This window comes from Oncorhynchus gorbuscha, linkage group LG02, assembly GCF_021184085.1.
Source record: "Oncorhynchus gorbuscha isolate QuinsamMale2020 ecotype Even-year linkage group LG02, OgorEven_v1.0, whole genome shotgun sequence".
NCBI lineage: Eukaryota > Metazoa > Chordata > Actinopteri > Salmoniformes > Salmonidae > Oncorhynchus > Oncorhynchus gorbuscha.
The window spans coordinates 14,004,825-14,024,307 of NC_060174.1; the positions used below are offsets into that span (position 1 = coordinate 14,004,825).

At 42.3% G+C, this 19,483-nt stretch overlaps 1 protein-coding gene across 1 annotated transcript; it reads right to left on the reverse strand.

The window, feature by feature from the left end:
* Positions 1 to 959: 959 nt before the first annotated feature.
* LOC123997527 (fatty-acid amide hydrolase 1-like) lies at positions 960 to 17,921 on the reverse strand. The gene is made up of 15 exons (XM_046301867.1): positions 17,594 to 17,921; positions 17,075 to 17,188; positions 15,902 to 16,042; positions 14,631 to 14,764; positions 14,104 to 14,310; positions 13,814 to 13,854; positions 13,389 to 13,513; positions 7,726 to 7,851; positions 7,422 to 7,519; positions 6,812 to 6,911; positions 6,408 to 6,451; positions 6,265 to 6,304; positions 2,727 to 2,835; positions 2,196 to 2,341; positions 960 to 1,738 (listed from the first exon to the last, which is right to left on the reverse strand). The coding sequence occupies exons 1-15, from the start codon at positions 17,873 to 17,875 to the stop codon at positions 1,616 to 1,618; spliced, it is 1,830 nt and encodes a 609-aa protein (XP_046157823.1). The 5' UTR covers positions 17,876 to 17,921; the 3' UTR covers positions 960 to 1,615.
* Between the last annotated feature and the right edge of the window lie 1,562 nt (positions 17,922 to 19,483).

Sequence of the window (19,483 nt, forward strand, 5' to 3'; positions counted from 1 at the left end):
TCCCTCCACATGCTCCCTCTTCTGATTGGAGAGTAATGGTGGTTGAAATGGACCAAAGTCCTAAAAGCTGCCAATCTCACTCTGATGTCCCTTTGGAAGTGGCTTTCAGGTCTCAGAGGCAGAACTCAGCACTTTGAACATGCAGGAGCCAGGAGTCATGTTGCGACAGACATGACCTGCGAGTCTACGGCACTAGAAAGACCACAGGGCTTCTTCGTCCCTGAAATGGCACATTAAGACAGAATCGTATTAGTTTAGTTGGTGCGATATCGTGTTTTATCATGAATGGGTTGTTATGGCTTTTGAAGTACCTGATTTCATAAGCCTGAGGTTTCTGTAAATGAGGTGTTTGGACCTCTAACCACTGGGCCATGACATGAGGACCCTGCTAGATGGTCTGATATGTTGTGTTTTCTTGGTCTGGAGCCAGGTGAAGCCACAGTTGAATGTTGAGCTCTAACTTTTCTCTAACTCTTGTTTGAAAACTCCCCCAGTAGTACAGTGTCCATATCAGAACAGCCTTAGTCTCAGTCCTGCTGAGATGGACAACGTACCTCAGGATTCAGTCTGAGTAAATGCCGTAAAGGTGTTTGTCCAACCATGCCCAGACCATAGGTTGATCATCAGTACAGGCTTGTTATAAGCAGAATGTGTGGTGTGGTAGCAGGTACTTCTACCTCTGAGCATGATAGTAGGGAACCACTACAGGAGCTATATTAAAAAACACACAAGTCATTAACTACAATCAGCTAACATTATTAAAACAATGACATCATCCTGATTATAGTTTGAAGTCAAGCGTTTAAGTAGAACCATTTTAATAATATATATATATATATATAGAGATAGAGAGAGGTGTCACTGTAGGTAAGAGACCCGTGTTTGGAAGACACTTGACCTCAACATGATAAATGTGCTCATTCCTAAAGCTTGCACACGAGAACAGCATCACAGAGGGCTATATTAAATTATTGTTTAATTTGAGATACAAAAAACAGACATTTACATTTTAGTCATTTAGCAGACACTTATCCAGAGCGACTTACAGTTAGTGCAGCCATCTTAAGATAGCTAGGTGGGACAACCACATATCACAGGCATTGAAAGGACATTTTTCCTAAATAAAGTAGCTATAAGTAGAGTCAGGGGTAGAAGTCAAACTAATTTTCCTATATAATGATGAATGCATATGTTGATTATAATTGACAAATACCAAGTAATGTCTTACTTCATTAGGGTTTCCTTACATTATAAGTGGTGGGGGGGGGTTAATCAACTGAGGTAAACATAATATTTCAATTTCCTTGAGTGTGTAAGGAAAATATTACTTCCCATGTACTTAAATTACTATTTAAAGGTCTGGTGCGCTGATAGCAGCCAAGAACAACCCTTAGTGTTTCTCAGTGCACTTGGATCAGTCTTCACTCCAATCTGCTTTCTTAGACATTTAGGTTTACCTGGGCCAGGGGGCCTACTCAAGTTACCTCGCATCACAAGAACAACGTTATATTGAATTTGTACTACTTCTAAAACCCAGGAACATTTATGTACATAAACGTTTTAACTGTTTGATCAAACAGGTCCCCGTTACCATCTCTCCCTCTCTGTCGACCTCTCATTTCTTATCCTCTCTGACCAGCATCTCAACCTCTCTCATGAATCGCAGACAGAGCTCATCCTGCCAGGGCAGGGCCACACACTGGACGGCCACAGGAAGCCCCTCTCCACCAGTCACTGCCTGTAGACACACACAGCATGTCAAGCACATTAGTCCCAATCAATGATGTGCAGATCAGGGCCCGTACTCATAAATCATTTCATCAGAGTAGGAGTGCTGATCTAGGAAGTTGCCCACAGTCCATTCCTCGTATTCTAAAAGGCTAAACTGATCCTATATCAGCACTCCTTCTCCGAGATGCTTTTTGACCATGGGCCCAGTGATCTCTGCAACACAACAACCAGGACCTCCATCTACTGGTTAAATGTGGAACTGCAGCCTAAGATTCACAGGTTAGTAACTACATGAATACATACATTAATGAACAATTATGAGACCATAGTGTTGTATCATGTGATTAGGCTACAGGTTGTGCCAGCTGCAATGGGTAGAATGGCTACTTCAAGTCAAGATGTAAATATATTTGGAAAGGGCTAAATGTACTGTAAATATTTTAGGAGGAAGAGTTTGTGACTACCTTTTTGTAGAGCTTGTCCCAGAGGTCCCCATAGTTTCCCTTGTAGTGCCTGAGTTCTTCCTCATCCTCTGCTGTAACCGTGGAGACAGGAACCACCCCAGCAGGGAAGTTAAGGAGATTGTAGATAATAGTGTAGGTGAGTGTACCTGGAAAGAGAGAAGGAGAAACAACTTAAATCACACCACTATCTTGTTACGCATTGGAAAATATGGCATGATTAAGTCAAAAGAAAAGTCTCAAACCCCCAAAGGTTAAGTAAATCTTTGAGTGACTCCTAAGTAAATTATACAAGTGGCCTTGGACAACAAAATCAACTCTAAGCAAAAACAGTTAACTTCTATGCTATAAAAGATAAACCTAAACCTCATTTCATAAAGGTGTTAATTTGCCAGAGAGAGGAGAGGTGGGTACAGACTGGTAAGCTGGCCACAGAGAGAGGAGAGATGGGTACATACTGGTAAGCTGGCCAGAGAGAGGAGAGATGGGTACATACTGGTAAGCTGGCCAGAGAGAGGAGAGATGGGTACATACTGGTAAGCTGGCCAGGGTAGTTATGGATGTAGGCTGGACCAACCATGGGACACAGCAGCACATCCAGCTCACACCTCCTCCACTCTGCAATCACCTCATGTATGTAGTCCTTAGAGAACAGATAGAGAGCAACATTTCCCTCAGAACATTGACACTCACAGTCTTCTCACCAAAGCAAGATGTGTTTTCCAGAACAGAAATATAAAACGCAACAATTGCATATATTTTACTGAGTTACAGTTCATATGAGGAAATCAGTCAATTGAAATAAATTCATTAGACCCTAATCTTTGAATTTCACACGACTCGGAATACAGATATTCATGTTGGTCTCAGATACCTTAATAAAAAAGGTAGGGGCATGGATCAGAAAACCACCATTTGCCTCATGCAGCGCGACACATCTCCTTCACATAAGAGTTGATCAGGCTGTTGATTATGGCCTGTGGAATGTTGTCTCACTCCTCTTCAATGGCTGTGTGAAGATGCTGGATATTGGAACACGCTGTCGTACACGTCGATCCAGAGCATCCCAAACACGCTCAACAGGTGACATGTCTGGTGAGTATGCAGGCCATGGAAGAACTGGGACATTTTCAGCTTCCAGGAATTGTGTACAGATCCTTGCGACATGGTGCCGTGCATTAACATGCTGAAACATGATGGGTATGGTGGCGGACGAATGGCACGACAATGGGCCTCAGGACTTCGTCACGGTATTGCTAAGCATTCAAATTGCCATTGATAAAATGCAATTGTGTTCATCGTCCGTAGCTTATGCCTGCCCATACCATAACCCCACCATGGAGCACTCTGTTCACATCAGAAAACCACTCGCACACAACGCTATACATGTGGTCTGCAGTTGTGAGGCTGGTTGGAAACACTGCTAAATTCTCTAAAACATTGGAAGCAGCTTATGGTACAGAAATGATCATTATCTAGCAACAACAACAACTGGTGGAACCAACAAGCCAATTACATGCATCCTCAAAACTTGAGACATTGGTGGCATTTGTTTGTGTGACAAAACTGCACATTTTAGAGTGGCCTTTTATTGGCCAAAGCACAAGGTGCACCTGCATAATGATCCTGCAGTTTAATCAGCTTCTAGATATGTCACACCTGTCAGGTGGATGGATTATCGTGGAAAAAGAGAAATGCTCACTAATAGGGATGTAAACAAATTTGTGCACGAAGTACATTAGTACCTAGTTTGGGAAACAGACGCCTCACAAGTCCTCAACTGGCAGCTTCATTAAATAGTACCCGCAAAACACCAGTCTCAACGTCAACAGTGAAGAGGCTCCTCTGGGATGCTGGCCTTCTAGGCAGAGTTCCTCTGTCCAGTCTCAACGTCAACAGTGAAGAGGCTCCTCTGGGATGCTGGCCTTCTAGGCAGAGTTCCTCTGTCCAGTCTCAACATCAACAGTGAAGAGGCTCCTCCGGGGTGCTGGCCTTCTAGGCAGAGTTCCTCTGTCCAGCCTCAACATCAACAGTGAAGAGGCTCCTCTGGGATGCTGGCCTTCTAGGCAAAGTTCCTCTGTCCAGTCTCAACAGTGAAGAGGCTCCTCTGGGATGCTGGCCTTCTAGGCAGAGTTCCTCTGTCCAGTCTCAACATCAACAGTGAAGAGGCTCCTCCGGGGTGCTGGCCTTCTAGGCAGAGTTCCTCTGTCCAGTGTGTGTTCTTTTGCCCATCTTTTCCTTTTATTGGCCAGACTGAGATATGGCATTTTCTTTGCAACTATGCCTAGAAGGCCAGCACCTCAGAGTCACCCATTCACTGTTGACGTTGAGACTGATGCTTTGCGGGTACTATTTAATGAAGCTGCCAGCTGATAATGGGCCTCTGTATGCATATGTAGATATTCCATTAAAAAAAAAAACATTTCCAGCTACAATAGTCATTTACATGATTAACAATGTCAACTGTATTTCTGATCAATTTGATGTTATTTAACGGCATTTTTTTTCTTTCTTTTCTTTCAAAAACAAGGAAATTTCAATGTGACTTCAAACTTTTGAACAGTAGTGTACATATTACCTCAACTACCGTCACTGCATCTTGCCTATGCCGCTCTGTACCGTCACTCATTCATATATCTTTATGTACATATTCTTTATCCCCTTACACTTGTGTGTATAAGACAGTCGTTTTGGAATTGTTAGTTAGATTACTTGTTGGTTATTACTGCATTGTCGGAAATAGAAGGACAAGCATTTCGCTACACTCGCATTAACATCTGCTAACCATGTGTATGTGACAAATAAAATTGGATTTGAACTAACCGGTGCCCCCACACATTAACTCTGTACCAGTATTTGTGTCGTCTTGGCTGTGTGCTTAGGGTCGTTGTTCTGTTGGAAGGTGAACCTCACCCCAGTCTAAGGTCCTGAGCGCTCTGGAGCAAGTTTTCATCCAGGATCCAGGACAGTCATTTCTTTGCCTTTCCCTCTAAAACTGAAAATCCTCATGCCAAGTGTCTTGCTCTGTACATCTTTCCCTCGATCCTGACTAGTTTCCCAGTCCTTGAAAAACATCCCCACAGCATGATGCTGCCACCACCATGCTTCACCGTAAGGATAAGGATGGTGCCAGGTTTCCTCCAGATGTGACACTTGGCATTCAGGCCAAATTGATCAAGCTTGGTTTCATCAGACCAGAGAATCTTGATTCTCCCTGACCAAGGCCTTTCTCCCCCGATTGCTCAGTTTGGCCGGGCGGCCAGCTCCAGGAAGTCTTGATGGTTCTAAACTTCTTCCATTTAAGAATGGAGGGCATCGTGTTCTTGGGGACCTTCAATTCTGCAGACATTTTTTGGTACTCTTCCCCAGATTTGTGCCTCAACACAATTCTTTGAGCTCTACGGACAATTCCTTCAACCTCATGGCTTGGTTTTATACTTTGACATGCACTTTCAAATGTGGGACATAATATAGACAGGTGTGAGCCTTTCCAAATCATGTCAAATCAATTGAATTTACCACAGGTGGACTCCAATCAAGTTGTACAAACTTCTCAAGGATGATCAATGGAAACAGGATGCACCTGAGCTCAATTTAAAGTCCCATAGCAAAGGGTCTGAATACTTATGTAAATAAGTAGTTTAAAAAAATATGTATACATTAGCAAAAATGTACTTCTGCTTTGTCATTATGGGGTATTGTATGTAGATTAAGGAAAAATAACATTATTTAAACCATTTTAGAATAAGGCTCTAACATAAAGTGTGGAAAAAGTTGAGGGGTCTGAATACTTACCCGAATGCACTGTATATAACACAAACATAATATTGTCTATGACTTGTTCAATCGAATGCAAAATCATTTTTAATAGACAAAGATAAAAGCTGTGAAATAATATTAATATGGCCTATGTAATCAAAACAAAGAATAATTGTGCACACACATGAGAGTCGCCCACAAAAGAGTTTGCTTCTGCTGCAGCCGTCGCTGTAAAATATAACTCATGGAACGGTCACTTCGTTGACCTCTAGACTGACATGTGAACCACACTGATTACCAAATGTATACCTACTTCCACATCCGCGTGATGTCTCCACAGATCTTGCACGGAGCTGGTGAAACAGGAAATGGAGTAATTCATTATGGTTACTTCTGTATTTCATAAACACTGTTACTGATAGAAACCTGGAGAACAGGGCTGATCAGACAGCTCACCCAACTCCACGCAGGCTATCCAGAGAGGCAGCAATGCGGGGAAACTGAGGGAGGAAAACGTGTCAGAAATATTCACAGTCGACCAAATTCTCCAGCACTTTAGACCAAATGCAAACTACTCTTAACACCCTTATACCCCTGTTAACTCCTGAGGACAGGTGCACATCATTTGGCGGATGCATGACCCCTATGTCTCTATACTGAATTTCCTTAAGCCCCCAGAAACTATTTTGAATTGAAAAATGCCTGTGGAATATAATCAAAACAAAAGCACTGATGCTACAGTTTCATTAATTGAATATGAAGAAGAAAGACGCACTCCTCCACAGGAATTACAATGACGCAGAACTGTGAAGGAGTCATTGGGCGGGGGAATGGTTTCTCCAACCTTCCCCTTCACTTACTATAGGCTTGAGGAGAATGGAGAGGATTTTCTTCACAGTGCGAGGCAGACTGTAGGGGATAATCTGATCCCTGAGACATGGGTCAACAGGCCCCCCTTTCCTGAAAAAACACAAAAACCGGGATTCTTTTATTGACAACATATTTTAGTGTACTGGATAGTTCATTTCACTCCCAGGGACATTCATTGGGGTAGTTTTGCTAAACTCGTTGGGATTACTAGGATTACTCATGTTCATTAGGCCCAAAATGGAAGTAAACAGGTTGAAACAGGGAACAATACATTTTTTATTTAACTAGATAAGTCGGTTAAGAACAGATTCCTATTTACAATGACTGCCTACACCGGCCAAACCCGGACGATGCTGGGCCAATTGGGCTCTGCCCTATGGGACTACCAATCACGGACGGTTGTAATACAGCCTGAATTCAAACCAGAGTGTCTGTAGTGACGCCTCAAGCACTGAGACTCAGTGCCTTAGACCGCTGCGCTACTCCGGAGGCAACCAATATGGACTTGTCTAATGAGAAACACACATTTTTGTTTTTCCGTTTCTAAATATTTTGCTACGGTGTGCCTTACTGAACACAACCCAGGGAAATTTGACTCACAGGTGACTAAGCAAGGTAGTGCATCCGTCGCCTAAGAGACCCCTGACAACCAGCTCATGCATGGCATAGATCAGCCTTGGGGGACTGAAGGAAACCAACTAGAGAGAGGGGAGCGAGAGAGATGGGGGGAGAGAAAGGAATGCAATTTGCAATTACATATCATTAGTCATAGATCAAACTAATTATGCTTATTTTTATGTTTCTGTCATTCAGCAGTCCAAGTCAACACTGTCTGATAAGTGTTCAACCAAGCTCTGATCTGGATTATCACAAATAGATCAGACTGGGGCTGAGGGGTACTCACCGTGTGCCCTGCTTTCTCCAGCAGGGCCTTGGTCTCCCTCAGGGCTCGGCCCATGCTTGGAGAGGGCATGGCATAGCCGTCATTCTCATAGTAACCGATCCTCAGGGGCTTGGAGCTCTGGTATACCTGGAAGAGAACAGAGGAAGAACATAGAAAGATTTTCCATCTGCTATCACAAAATATAATAGTAATATATACTGAATAGAAATATAATAGTAATATATACTGAATAGAAATATAATAGTAATATATACTGAATAGAAATATAATAGTAATATTTACTGAACAAAAATATAATCGTAATATATACTATATAAACGCAACATGTAAATTGCTGGTCCCATGTTTCATGTGCTAAAATAAAAGATAACAGAAATGTTCCATAAGCACCAAACAAAAGTTGTGCACATATTAGTTTATATTCCTGTAATCAACATTTATCCTTTGCCAAGATAATACATCCACCTGACAGGTGTGGCAAAACAAGAAGGTGATTAAACAGCATGATAATTACACAGGTGAACCGTGTGCTGAGAACAATAAAAGGACACTAAAAATGTGCAGTTGTCACACATAGGGCTGTGGGGGGGGGACGAAATTGTCACCCAGTGATTGTCGAGCAAATAAGTGTCGGTCTCACTGTAATTGACGGTTAATTAGCAAACACATTTAACATATCCTGGCTTCCACACATCCATCCATTATTTTAGACAGGTCTAAAGAAGCATGATGTGAAGAAAATATAGTCTACTTCAGAAGAACAGAATGGCTTACTGTGAGTTGTCCTTACGTTTGGTCCTGATCTAGCTATGGGCTAACACTAGTTCATTTAGCAGACAAGATTTGCTTAGTATTCCGTGGCATTATTTTATATAATGAAGAATACAAGTGAACAAAGCTGAATAAAATAGAAAGGATATTTTCTCAAAACGATGGAGTGCACTCAAATTTCCCAGTGGCATCCCCTTTGTGTGGCCATAATACATCCCTAAAATATATTTTTGCAGCCCTTCTCCCTAAATGCTGCCTGCTCCGAAGCACCTCTCATCTCACTCACACGATCAGGTGTTTCTCACAGGCTACAAGTGAAGACAGACACATCAGGGAGGCAACTGCGTGCATCTGCGTGCAATTCCAAGGTGCATATTGAAGATATTGGAAGAACAGTCCACATTTACTTTTCGTCAGCCAACATTTACTTTTCGTCAGCCAACAAGACGAGTCGGCCTAACGAACAGCAGAAGCACTAGCCTCTGTCAATCTACTATCCCCCATGCTACAAAAGTTGACCTATTCTATTCTGTGCGAGAAATAAATATTCCCAACATAGTCTGGGACAGTTGTGTCATGCGATATATCCCAAATTAATACAACCAACACTTTTTTTAAACAATGTGGCTGACAACAGATTAGAACACAGCTTTAAAATATTGATAAACTATTAGGCTATTTCTTCACATTATGCATTGATGCACAATGCATTGCATTGATGTCACAGTGAGTAGAGGGACAATAGGGTGCCAAGTACCAGGCTACTAATCTCATCAGCAGCATCAGAGCTTGGAGAAGCCTAATTACCGTGACTAAACAGTCACATGGAATTTGACTGCCTTCATGACTAGTGACCGCCAGTGTGGCGGTAATTCGGTCACCGCAACAGCCCTATGCACACAACACAATGAAAGACATCAGAAGTTGAAGGAGCGAGCAATTGGCATGCTGACTGCAGAATGTCCTCCACAGCTGTTGCCATATAATTGAATGCTCATTTCTCTACAATAAGCCACCTCCGTCATTTTGGAGAATTTGGCAGTACATCCAACCGGCCTCAAGCCCAGAAGCTAAGATATGCATATTATTAGTACATTTTCTAAAACTGTTTGAATTATGTCTGTGAGTATAACAGAACTCATATGGCAGGCAAAAACCTGAGAAAAAAATCCAACTAGGAAGTGGTAAATATGAGGTTTGTAGTTTTTCAACTCTTTGCCTATCCAAGATAGTGTAAATTTGGTCCGATTGCACTTCCCAATGCTTCCACTAGATGTCAACAGTCTTTAGAACCTTGTTTCAGGCTTCTACTGTGAAGGAGGAGAGAATAAGAGCTGTTTGACTAAGAGGTCTGGCAGAAGGTCATGAGCTCAGTCTCACTTTTCTGGTTTAAGCATTCAACTTTCAAATAACTCTTTGTTGACTGTTGCTAGGTGCTATGGTCCGCCATCAGCACCAAGCCTGTTAAAGACCTGGAGAATAAACCCTCCTCCTCACAGCTGCGTCTCCCTCTTTTTCCCCTACCCCGCTACAAAGTTTCTCCCTGCAGGCAGTCACTGAGTCCGAGGTGCTAAAGGAGCTCCTGAAACTTTAGATGGTTTAGACCATTTCTTCTTTAAGGTTGCTGCCCCTATCATCGACTAGCCTGTCTCCTTTCTGGGGAGGTTCCTATTTGCTTGGAAGGCAGCCACCATTCATCATTTATTTAAAAGGGTGAGATCAAGCTGATCCTAAATTTTATAGGCCTACCTATTTTGCCCTGTTTATCAAAAGTGGTGGAAAAACTTGTCAATCAACTGACTGGCTTTCTTGTCTATAATATTCTCTCTGGTATGCAATCTGGTTTCCGTTAAGGTTATGGATGTGTCACTGCAACCTTAAAGGTCCTCAATTATGTCACCTCCGCACTTGATTCTAAGCAATGTTGTGATACTATTTTTATTGACTTGGCCAAAGCTTTTGATACGGTAGACCCTGCCATTCTTGTGGGCCGGCTAAGGAGTACTGGTGTCTGAGGGGTCTTTGCCCTGGTTTGCTAACTACCTCTCTCGGAGTGCAGTGTATAAAATCAGAAAATCTGCTGTCTCAGCCACTGCCTGTCACCAAGGGTGTACCCCAAATTTCAATCCTAGGCCCCACCCTCAATTTACATCAACAACATAGATTATACAGTCTTATACTCAGCAGGCTCCTCCCCGGATTTTGTGTTAAATGCTCTACAACAAGCTTTCTCTACTTACCCGGGTTCTGAACACCTCCAAAACAAAGGTCATGTGGTTTGATAAGAAGAATGCCCCCATCTAATTACTACAGCCGAGGGGTCAGAGCTTGAGGTAGTCACCTCATACAAGTACTTGGGAGTATGGCTAGATGATACACTGTCCTCTCAGCACATATCAAAGCTGCATGCGAGAGTTAAATCTAGACTTGGTTTCCTCTATCATAATTGCTCCTCTTTCACCCCAGCTGCCGAACTAACCCTGATCCAGATGACCATCCTACCCATGTTAGATTACGGAGACTTATAGATCAGCAGTTAAAGGTGCATTCGAACAAAGAGATGTTCTTTACCATTTGGTCATCAGATTTGCCACCAATGCTCCTAGGACACATCACTGCACACTATACTCATCTGTAAACTGGTCATCTCTGTATACCTGTCACAATACCTAGTGGTTGATGCTTATATATATATATATATTAAACCCTCTTAGGCCTCACTCCCCCCTATCTGAGATACAGTTGGAGTAAGAAGTTTACATACACTAAGTTGACTGTGCCTTTAAACAGCTTGGAAAATTCCAGAAAATGGTGTCATGGCTTTAGAAGCTTCTGATAGGCTAATTGACATTTGAGTCAATTGGAGGTGAACCTGTGGATGTATTTCAAGGCCAACCTTCAAAGGCAGTGTCTCTTTGCTTGACATCATGGGAAAATTAAAAGAAATCAGCCAAGAACCTGTAGAAGTCTGAGTCTTCCTTGGGAGCATTTTCCAAACGCCTGAAGGTACCACATTCATCTGTACAAACAATAGTACGCAAGTATAAACACCATGGGACCACGCAGCCGTCATACCGCTCAGAAAGGAGACGCATTCTGTCTCCTAGAGATGAACACACTTCGGTGCGAAAAGTCTAAATCAATCCCAGGAAAACAGCAAAGGACCTTGTGAAGATGCTGGAGGAAACAGGTACAAAAGTATCTATATCCACAGTAAAACTAATCTTATATCAGCATAACCTGAAAGGCTGCTCAGCAAGGAAGAAGCCACTCCTCCAAAACCACCATAAAAAAAGCCAGACTACAGTTTAACTGCACATGGGGACAAAGATCATACTTTTTGGAGAAATGTCCTCTGGTCTGATGAAACAAAAATAGAACTGTTTGGCCATAATGACCATCGTTATGTTTGGAGGAAAAAGGGGGAGGCTTGCAAGCCGAAGTACACCATCCCAACCGGAAAGCACAGGGGTGGCAGCATCATGTTGTGGGGGTGCTTTGCTGCAGGAGGGACTGGTGCACTTCACAAAATAGATGGCATCATGAGGTAGGAAAGTTATGTGGATATGTTGAAGCAGCATCTCAAGACATCAGTCAGGAAGTTAAAGCTTGGTCGCAAATGGGTCTTCCAAATGGACAATGACCAAGTATACTTCCAAAGTTTTGGAACAATTGCTTAAGGACAAAGTCAAGGTATTGGAGTGGCCATCACAAAGCCCTGACCTCAATCTTATGGAAAATGTGTGGGCAGAACTGAAAAAGCGTGTGCGAGCGACGAGGCCTACAAACCTGACTCAGTTACACCAGCTCTGTCAGGAGGAATGGGCCAGAATTCACCCAACTTAATGTGGGAAGCTTGTGGAAGGCTACCCAAAACATTTTACCCAAGTTAAACAATTTAAAGGCAATGCTACTGATTGAGTGCATGTAACCTTCTGACCCACTGGGAATGTGAGGAAAGAAATAAAAGCTTCAATAAATCACTATTATTATTTTGACATTTCACATTCTTAAAATAAAGTGGTGATCCTAACTGACCTAAGACAGGGATTTTTTACTCTGATTAAATGTCAGGAATTGTGAAAAACTGAGTTTAAATGTATTCGGCTAAGGTGTCTGTATCTACTGCAGTCCTCATCCTCCACATACAACACCCGTTATCCAGTCACTTTCTGCTAAAGGTCCCCAAAGCACACACATCCCTGGGTCGCTCCTCTTTTCAGTTCACTGCAGCTAGCGACTGGAATAAGCTGCAACAAACACTCAAACTGGACAGTTTTATCTCAATCTCTTCATTCAAAGACTCAATCATGGAAACTTATTAAGTTGTGGCTGCTTTGTGTGATGTATTGTTGTCTCTACCTTCTTGCCCTTTGTGCTGTTGTCTGTGCCCAATAATGTTTGTACCCTGTTTTGTGTTGCTACCATGCTGTGTTGTAATGTGTTGCTGCCTTAGGTCTCTCTTTATGTTTTGGTATTTGGTCATTGTAAATAAAAAATAAAATGTCTTAACTGACTTGCCTAGTTAAATACAGGTTAAATAAAACGTGTTTTTTTCAGTACATGGGAATTTAACTGCAAAAGGTAGTTATGTGCACTACGTCACCACACACAGCCTTTTATCCACAACAAGTCATTTTTGATGTAAACAAATCCCTGGTGGGGAAAATGTTTTGTTTTTATACAGATTTTACACAATTCACATGAAAAGCTGTCACCAATTGGATGGAAACCTAGCTAATGATACATATTCTATGATAAGAGAAACTTCACCCTGGAGCCTAAGTACAGATCATCTCCCACAATCTTAACCATTAATGGGGGAAGTGCAAAACTGACCCAAGACCAGCATCTGGGGGGGGGGCAACTTCTCCCTATGATAGAGAACCCACCTGTTGGTTGAATGGGATGGGTGGTACCGTGGGGTCCAGTCTGAACATGTGGTCACAGAGCAGAGCCTGCATACAGAGAGCCAGGCTGTCTACGTCTCTTGCCATGGGCCCAAGGGACGACAGCACTAGAACAAGCACAACACAAACCACATGTGTTATCGTGACAGTGGAAAGTCAGTCACTGAAAGCTAACAAAACCATTAGTTACCATGTCGTTACTATACCAGAGTTACTGTATATATTGCATTAAGCACCCTTTTGAAATAATTACTATATGTTCCACAGAATCAAAGCAGTGCTCACTTTTCTTTTGGAAATGCTTTTTTTGTAGACCTTATGAAGGACTGACAGAAGGGTCAAGTAAAATGTTATCCATTTATTTACTATGCATGAGCAGGGATAAAAGTGACATATTTGAGCCGTACCGGACTTTTGGCCCCGGATACAGGAGCTAGCACCTCGCAAACTAAAAAACAAAAACAAAAAGGAACAAAGAAAGTCAGTCAATATCTAACCAAGCCTGGGAGTCTTGTGACGTACTCTTTCTTTGAACTGTGCTCAAGGTTAAGAGCATTGTAAATGATAACATGTTAGGCTGAGTCACCATGAGGCACACAGTTTCACTAACACACACTGACAGATACATTTGATAAAAACACGAAGGAACACTGACAGACATACTAAGAGTAACAGACCCAATAACACACCCACCCACCTCAGCCTGTTGGCCGTGGGCTTGAAGCCACAGATGCCACAGAAGGATGATGGGATGCGGATGCTGCCCCCGATGTCGGACCCTAAGCCCAGAACCGAGCCCCCTCCTCCGATCAGCGCCCCTTCCCCACCAGACGAGCCCCCTGACGTCTTCTGGGGGTTGTGGGGGTTCAGAGTCAGCCCATAGATAGGGTTACCACAGTCAAAGCTGGAAATGAGGACAATAAACATGTTTAAAGGACTGCTTGCTAACATGACACATGGTATGACCAACCAGCTTTACTCTGGGTGCGGACTAGCCTGGTCTTAGGGCTTCGACGAGGACCACGTCCATACATTCCTCAATCACATTACTCAAGTCAAAGCTCTTGCACTAAATTACATGGCTTACTGTGGTGCACGTCTCACCTACTACAGTGTGTCAATGTAGTTTAAGTGCATGTGGCGATCAGTCACCAGTTGACATTGTTTGGTATCCAAATAATATTCTGAAACTCATTTGTTGCATTCACTAAAATAACTATATACTTTTGCAGGCCTTGGGGCACGTTGGTCTTGACGAAGGGAATGGCGCCTTGTCTCTTCAGCACTTCAACTAGCACACTGTCCCCTGTGGCAGGCAGGTCCAATTTACAGATTACGCCACACGTAGAGTCATGACCCTAAACACAAAAACAAGAGGAAAAACTAAAACAAGGAAATCATTCATGTAAAAATATATTATTTCAGTAGACGTGCACATCTCTGAACCATGTTACCGGTAGGGCTATTGTCACGCGAGATTCAACTATACTGAACAAAAATATTAACGCAACATGAAACAATTTCAATGATTTTACTGAGTTACAGTTCATATAAGGAAATCAGTCAATTTAATTAAATAGGCCCTAATCTATGGATTTCACATGACTGGAAAGGGGCGCAGGGAGGACATAGGCCCACCCAATGGGGAGCCAGGCACAGCCAATCAGAATGAGTTTTTCCCTACAAAAGGCTTTATTACAGACATAAATACTCCTCAGTTTCATCAGCTGTCCAGGTGGCTGGTCTCAGATGATCCCGCAGGTGAAGAAGCCGGACGTGGAGGTCCTGGGCTGGTGTGGTTACATGTGGTCTGCGGTTGTGAGGCCGGTTGGACGTCCTGACAAATTCTTTAAAATGACGTTGGAGGCGGCTTATGGTAGAGAAATTAACATTCAATTCTCTGACAACAACTCTGGTGGACATTCCTGCAGTCAGCATGCCAAATACACCTTCCCTCAAAGCATCTGTGGCCTTGTGTTATGTGACAACTGCACATTTTAGAATAGCCTTTTGTCCCCAGCACAAGGTGCACCTGTGTAATGATCATGCTGTTAAATCAGCTTCTTGATAGGCCACACCTGTCAGGTGGATGGATTATTTTGGCATAAAATAAATGTTCACTAACAGGGATGTAAACACATTTGTACACAAACTGAGAGAAATGTGCGTTTTGTTCATATGGAAAATGTATGCAATATCTTATTTCAGCTCATGAAACATGGCACCAACACTTTACATGTTGCATTTATATATTTTTTCAGTATAGAAGCACAATCTCTGAACCCAGATCCATGTTACCGGTTGGGCTTATGTCATGAGAGTCAACTCGAAGCAAACAAACATGTTACAGACAGGCCTACTGTGGAGCAGCTTCCTGCACACAGATTAAGCCTTGTCCTAAAAAGCATACTCTATGGAGAATCTCCATTTAAAAGTGTTTTAGTCCAGAACTAGGTACAGGGGAAAAGGGCAATGAAACACCTAATCAACACTACCTTGTATCCAATATTTTCCTTGATGCTGACAGGGACCCCATAAAGGAGACCATCCTTGTGAGAGTCAACATCCTCCAGCTGATCCCAACTTTCCAGCAGGACCTCAGTGCAACAGTTCAGTCTCCTATTCACCTCCAAGGTCTGTGGGGAAACAGCATGGGATAAATCAATGGGACTGCTTTGGTAGATTGATAGGCCTAGTAGCATGGTCCCAGATCTGTTTGTGTTGTCAACTCCTATGGTCATGGTAACAAGAGCACAAACAGATCCCAAACAGATCTGGGACCAGGCTAGATTGATTACCACGCCCCACAATAAATGTTGCCTAATAGGTGATAGGCCTTCAATACAACAACATGCATTCTTTTATACAATACAGCAGCAATTGTTTTGTGAACACTGCACAAATGATCCAGGCATGTCATCATACACTATGTACAATACATTAAGGACACCTGATCTGTCCATGACAGACTGACCAGGTGAAAGCTATGATCCCTTATTGATGTCCCTTGTTAAATCCACTTCAATCAGTGTAGATAAAGGGGAGGAGACAGTTTAACGAAGGATTTTTAAGCATAGAGACAATTGAGACATGGATTGTGTATGTGTGCCATTCAAAGGGTGAATGGGCAAGACAAAATATTTAAGTGCCTTTGAATGGGTATGGTAGTAGGTACCAGGCAAACCAGTTTGTGTACAGAACTGCAACACTGCTGGGGCTTTCACAATCAACAGTTTCCAATGTGTATCAAGAAAGGTCCCCCACTCAAAGGACATCCAGCCAACATGGGCCAGCATCCCTGCGGAAACACTTTTGACACATTGTAGAGTCCATGCCCTGACAAAATGAGGCTGTTCTGAGTGCAAAAGGGGGTACAACTCGACTTTAGGAAGGTGTTCCTAATGTTTTGTACGCTCAGTGTAAACATATAGACCTTCAAGGCTGTCAGCTGTGACAATCGATTTAAATACATTAAAGTCAGTTAATGGTTTGAGTAGGATATGACCCGTCAAAGATCACCGACTTAGGGATCAAAACTAGATCAAATGCTTGCAATAAAAACAAAACTATTGGGGAAAAATGTCCACAAAATCCACAACATGCACATTAGAAATAGCTGGTATAAGCTATATGTGAATACTGTGGGTGTTGATTGAATTGTGCATTACCTTTTCCATGTATGAGTGGAACACAGCTTGTGGAGTTAGTGTTCCGTCCTTCAGTTGTTTGGACAGCTCAGCCAGGGACAGTGAGATGATGAGAGAGGTGTCTGTTTCAGGGTGCTGACATGGGATTCAAGGAAGGAGAGTATGAACATTGGGTAGGCCTATACCACCAGATGTCTCTAACTACACTTTCTGAAAATAAAAATGAAATGTCATGTTATGTTATCTCAGTCAGTGGGCTAGTCGTGTATGGGGTCCTCTGAATACCCCCTACTCCTCCTTTCACTTGATGCATGCATGGCTAAGTGAAAACTGGTTTGAACTTGGAGTGAGTTTGACATGAAATTGATCAGTTGTGATCTAGTACTAGAGTGTCTGACAGCAAGTTCTAGTCACAGCTGTGTCTGACTAAGCCGTGTTGAATGTTCATGCGTTGTTAGCTAGCTTTCGCTTAGCCTATTCATAGAGGCAGAATCCACCCTCGGATTCAGCAAATTTTTGCGAAACTAAAGTCAAATTTACCGACTCGTTGAACTGACAGACAGCATGCTCTGCTCGTTGCAGCGACTTTTCTCTTCGCACTTTTGCCTTCTGAATTTTCTTCCACGACTGTTGGTGTCGGAACCATTTCAACAAAAGGACCAAGGCACTTGCACCGCATGCAGTGACTGTCAGAATCACTGTCCATTTCGGCTTTGCTCCAAAAATAAGTTGTTTATAGTTATCCATTCGGTCCATGACGCCTTTGTTAAAGCTATCCACCTCGCACAACATACTTTCTAAACCAATGTGGGAACGTTCCATGTATCATAAATATACATGGTGTGTGATTGCGGCCCGTAAATCGGGGCGTCCCTTACATGTAGTTTATTTATGTATCTACAGAAACGCCCCCTATCGAGCATCCATCCCATTGGTTCCGAGCACGCCATCTTCCAACTTGTGTGATACTTGATATTCGGGATTTCCCCTGATTGTCTATGCGATTAAAATGTGTGTCAAAAGGGAAATAAAACTATTATCTGAGTGTTTCCAGTGGCGAAAGACATGGTCTACCGGAGTCCTAGCTAGCTAACAAATTAGTAGTGTCCTTCGCTCCGGGCTGCCGATCACCTGCCCTCGTGGTTAACAGAACTGCAGGAAAGAAGTACACTGTCTACGGGTGTGCTAGGTATCGTTAGCTACCGAGGTAAAGCTGGTTGTCGCAGAATCATCAAGCTAGATATGATATATTCTATAAATGTCTAGTATACTTTTACGACCTTTGTTTTGAGTAGAAATGCCAGTGTTGACTTGATAGAAATACATCAAATCTATAAAATGCCATTTTAAAGCGGTATAAATCAATAACTAATTCACTGTTTGTCACAGAAACATCAAACTAGGTATGATTTATTCTATACATGTCTAGCATACTTTTACAACCTTTTTTGTGGGAAAAAAATCAGTTTTGATTTGATAGAGGGCATGTAGTACGTCTAGAGGGCGTGTGGTCAAAGTTCTAACGAGTCTGTTATACCCTATTAGAAGGGACCCGGCAGAAGATTCTGCATCTTCATTCATATTAAATTAGATTACAGGAAGAAACTACGGGATGAAGGGGTCAGGCCTGACTAACAAAGAAGATAGGTGGATGGATCAAGAGAACCAAGAGGATCAACATGGACATTCCAAGGCGGAGATAAGGAAAACTAAGAGTGAACCATAACATACATTTTTACTGTATATATATGTAAAAATGTATATATATTAGCATGGGTATTGAAAGATATCAGAGGGTGGATAACAACAAAAATCACTAATATAAGAAGTACATGTTTGATTATGATTTGCCTCTGAACTGTATGTGAACACCTCTGCAATCTACTGGCACTAACCATTAAAACTAGGACTTCAACCAGGCTCTACACTCAGTTGCCACTTTATTAGGTTCACCACCCTGATTCACAAAAATACATTGCTCCTACATACAGCAAGTCCAGCGGTCTTGGCTTACTAGGCACTAAAGCATGCGGAGAAGTATTCAGGTATTCTGTTACTGTTTGTTTGAACTTTAGAATGTGCAAAATGACAACACAGTCTGTGATGGTCTACAAAACTGTTTTTTTATTATAATTCCAACACTCAGCTTTTACTGACTGTAATAAACTCCAACTGGACTTAAGAACTTGAACAGTCTATCACCTTCCCCAGTTTCATCAACAGTTTTGAATTCACGCTGTTCCAGATGCAAAGGGGGTTTGTACCTAATAAAATGACCACTATCTATAGACTTTCCAGAATGTGTTCTAGGAATACCCGGGGTTATTAAACATTTGGCTGTAAGTGTTGAACAGTTGAATCCATTACCTCAAGGGAAAAAGACTGAAAAAGGAAATACTGATCATGGAAAATACATTTTGGGAGGTTTAA

Coding starts and splice junctions, on each gene's coding strand:
- LOC123997527 (XM_046301867.1), bottom strand. CDS start 17,875: ATGGAACGTTCCCACATTGGTTTAGAAAGTATGTTGTGCGAGGTGGAT. Junction 6,452..6,811: donor CCATTCTCCTCAAGCCTATA/GTAAGTGAAGGG, acceptor TTCCTCCCTCAG/TTTCCCCGCATTGCTGCCTC. Junction 2,836..6,264: donor GACATCACGCGGATGTGGAA/GTAGGTATACAT, acceptor CTGTTCTCTAAG/GACTACATACATGAGGTGAT.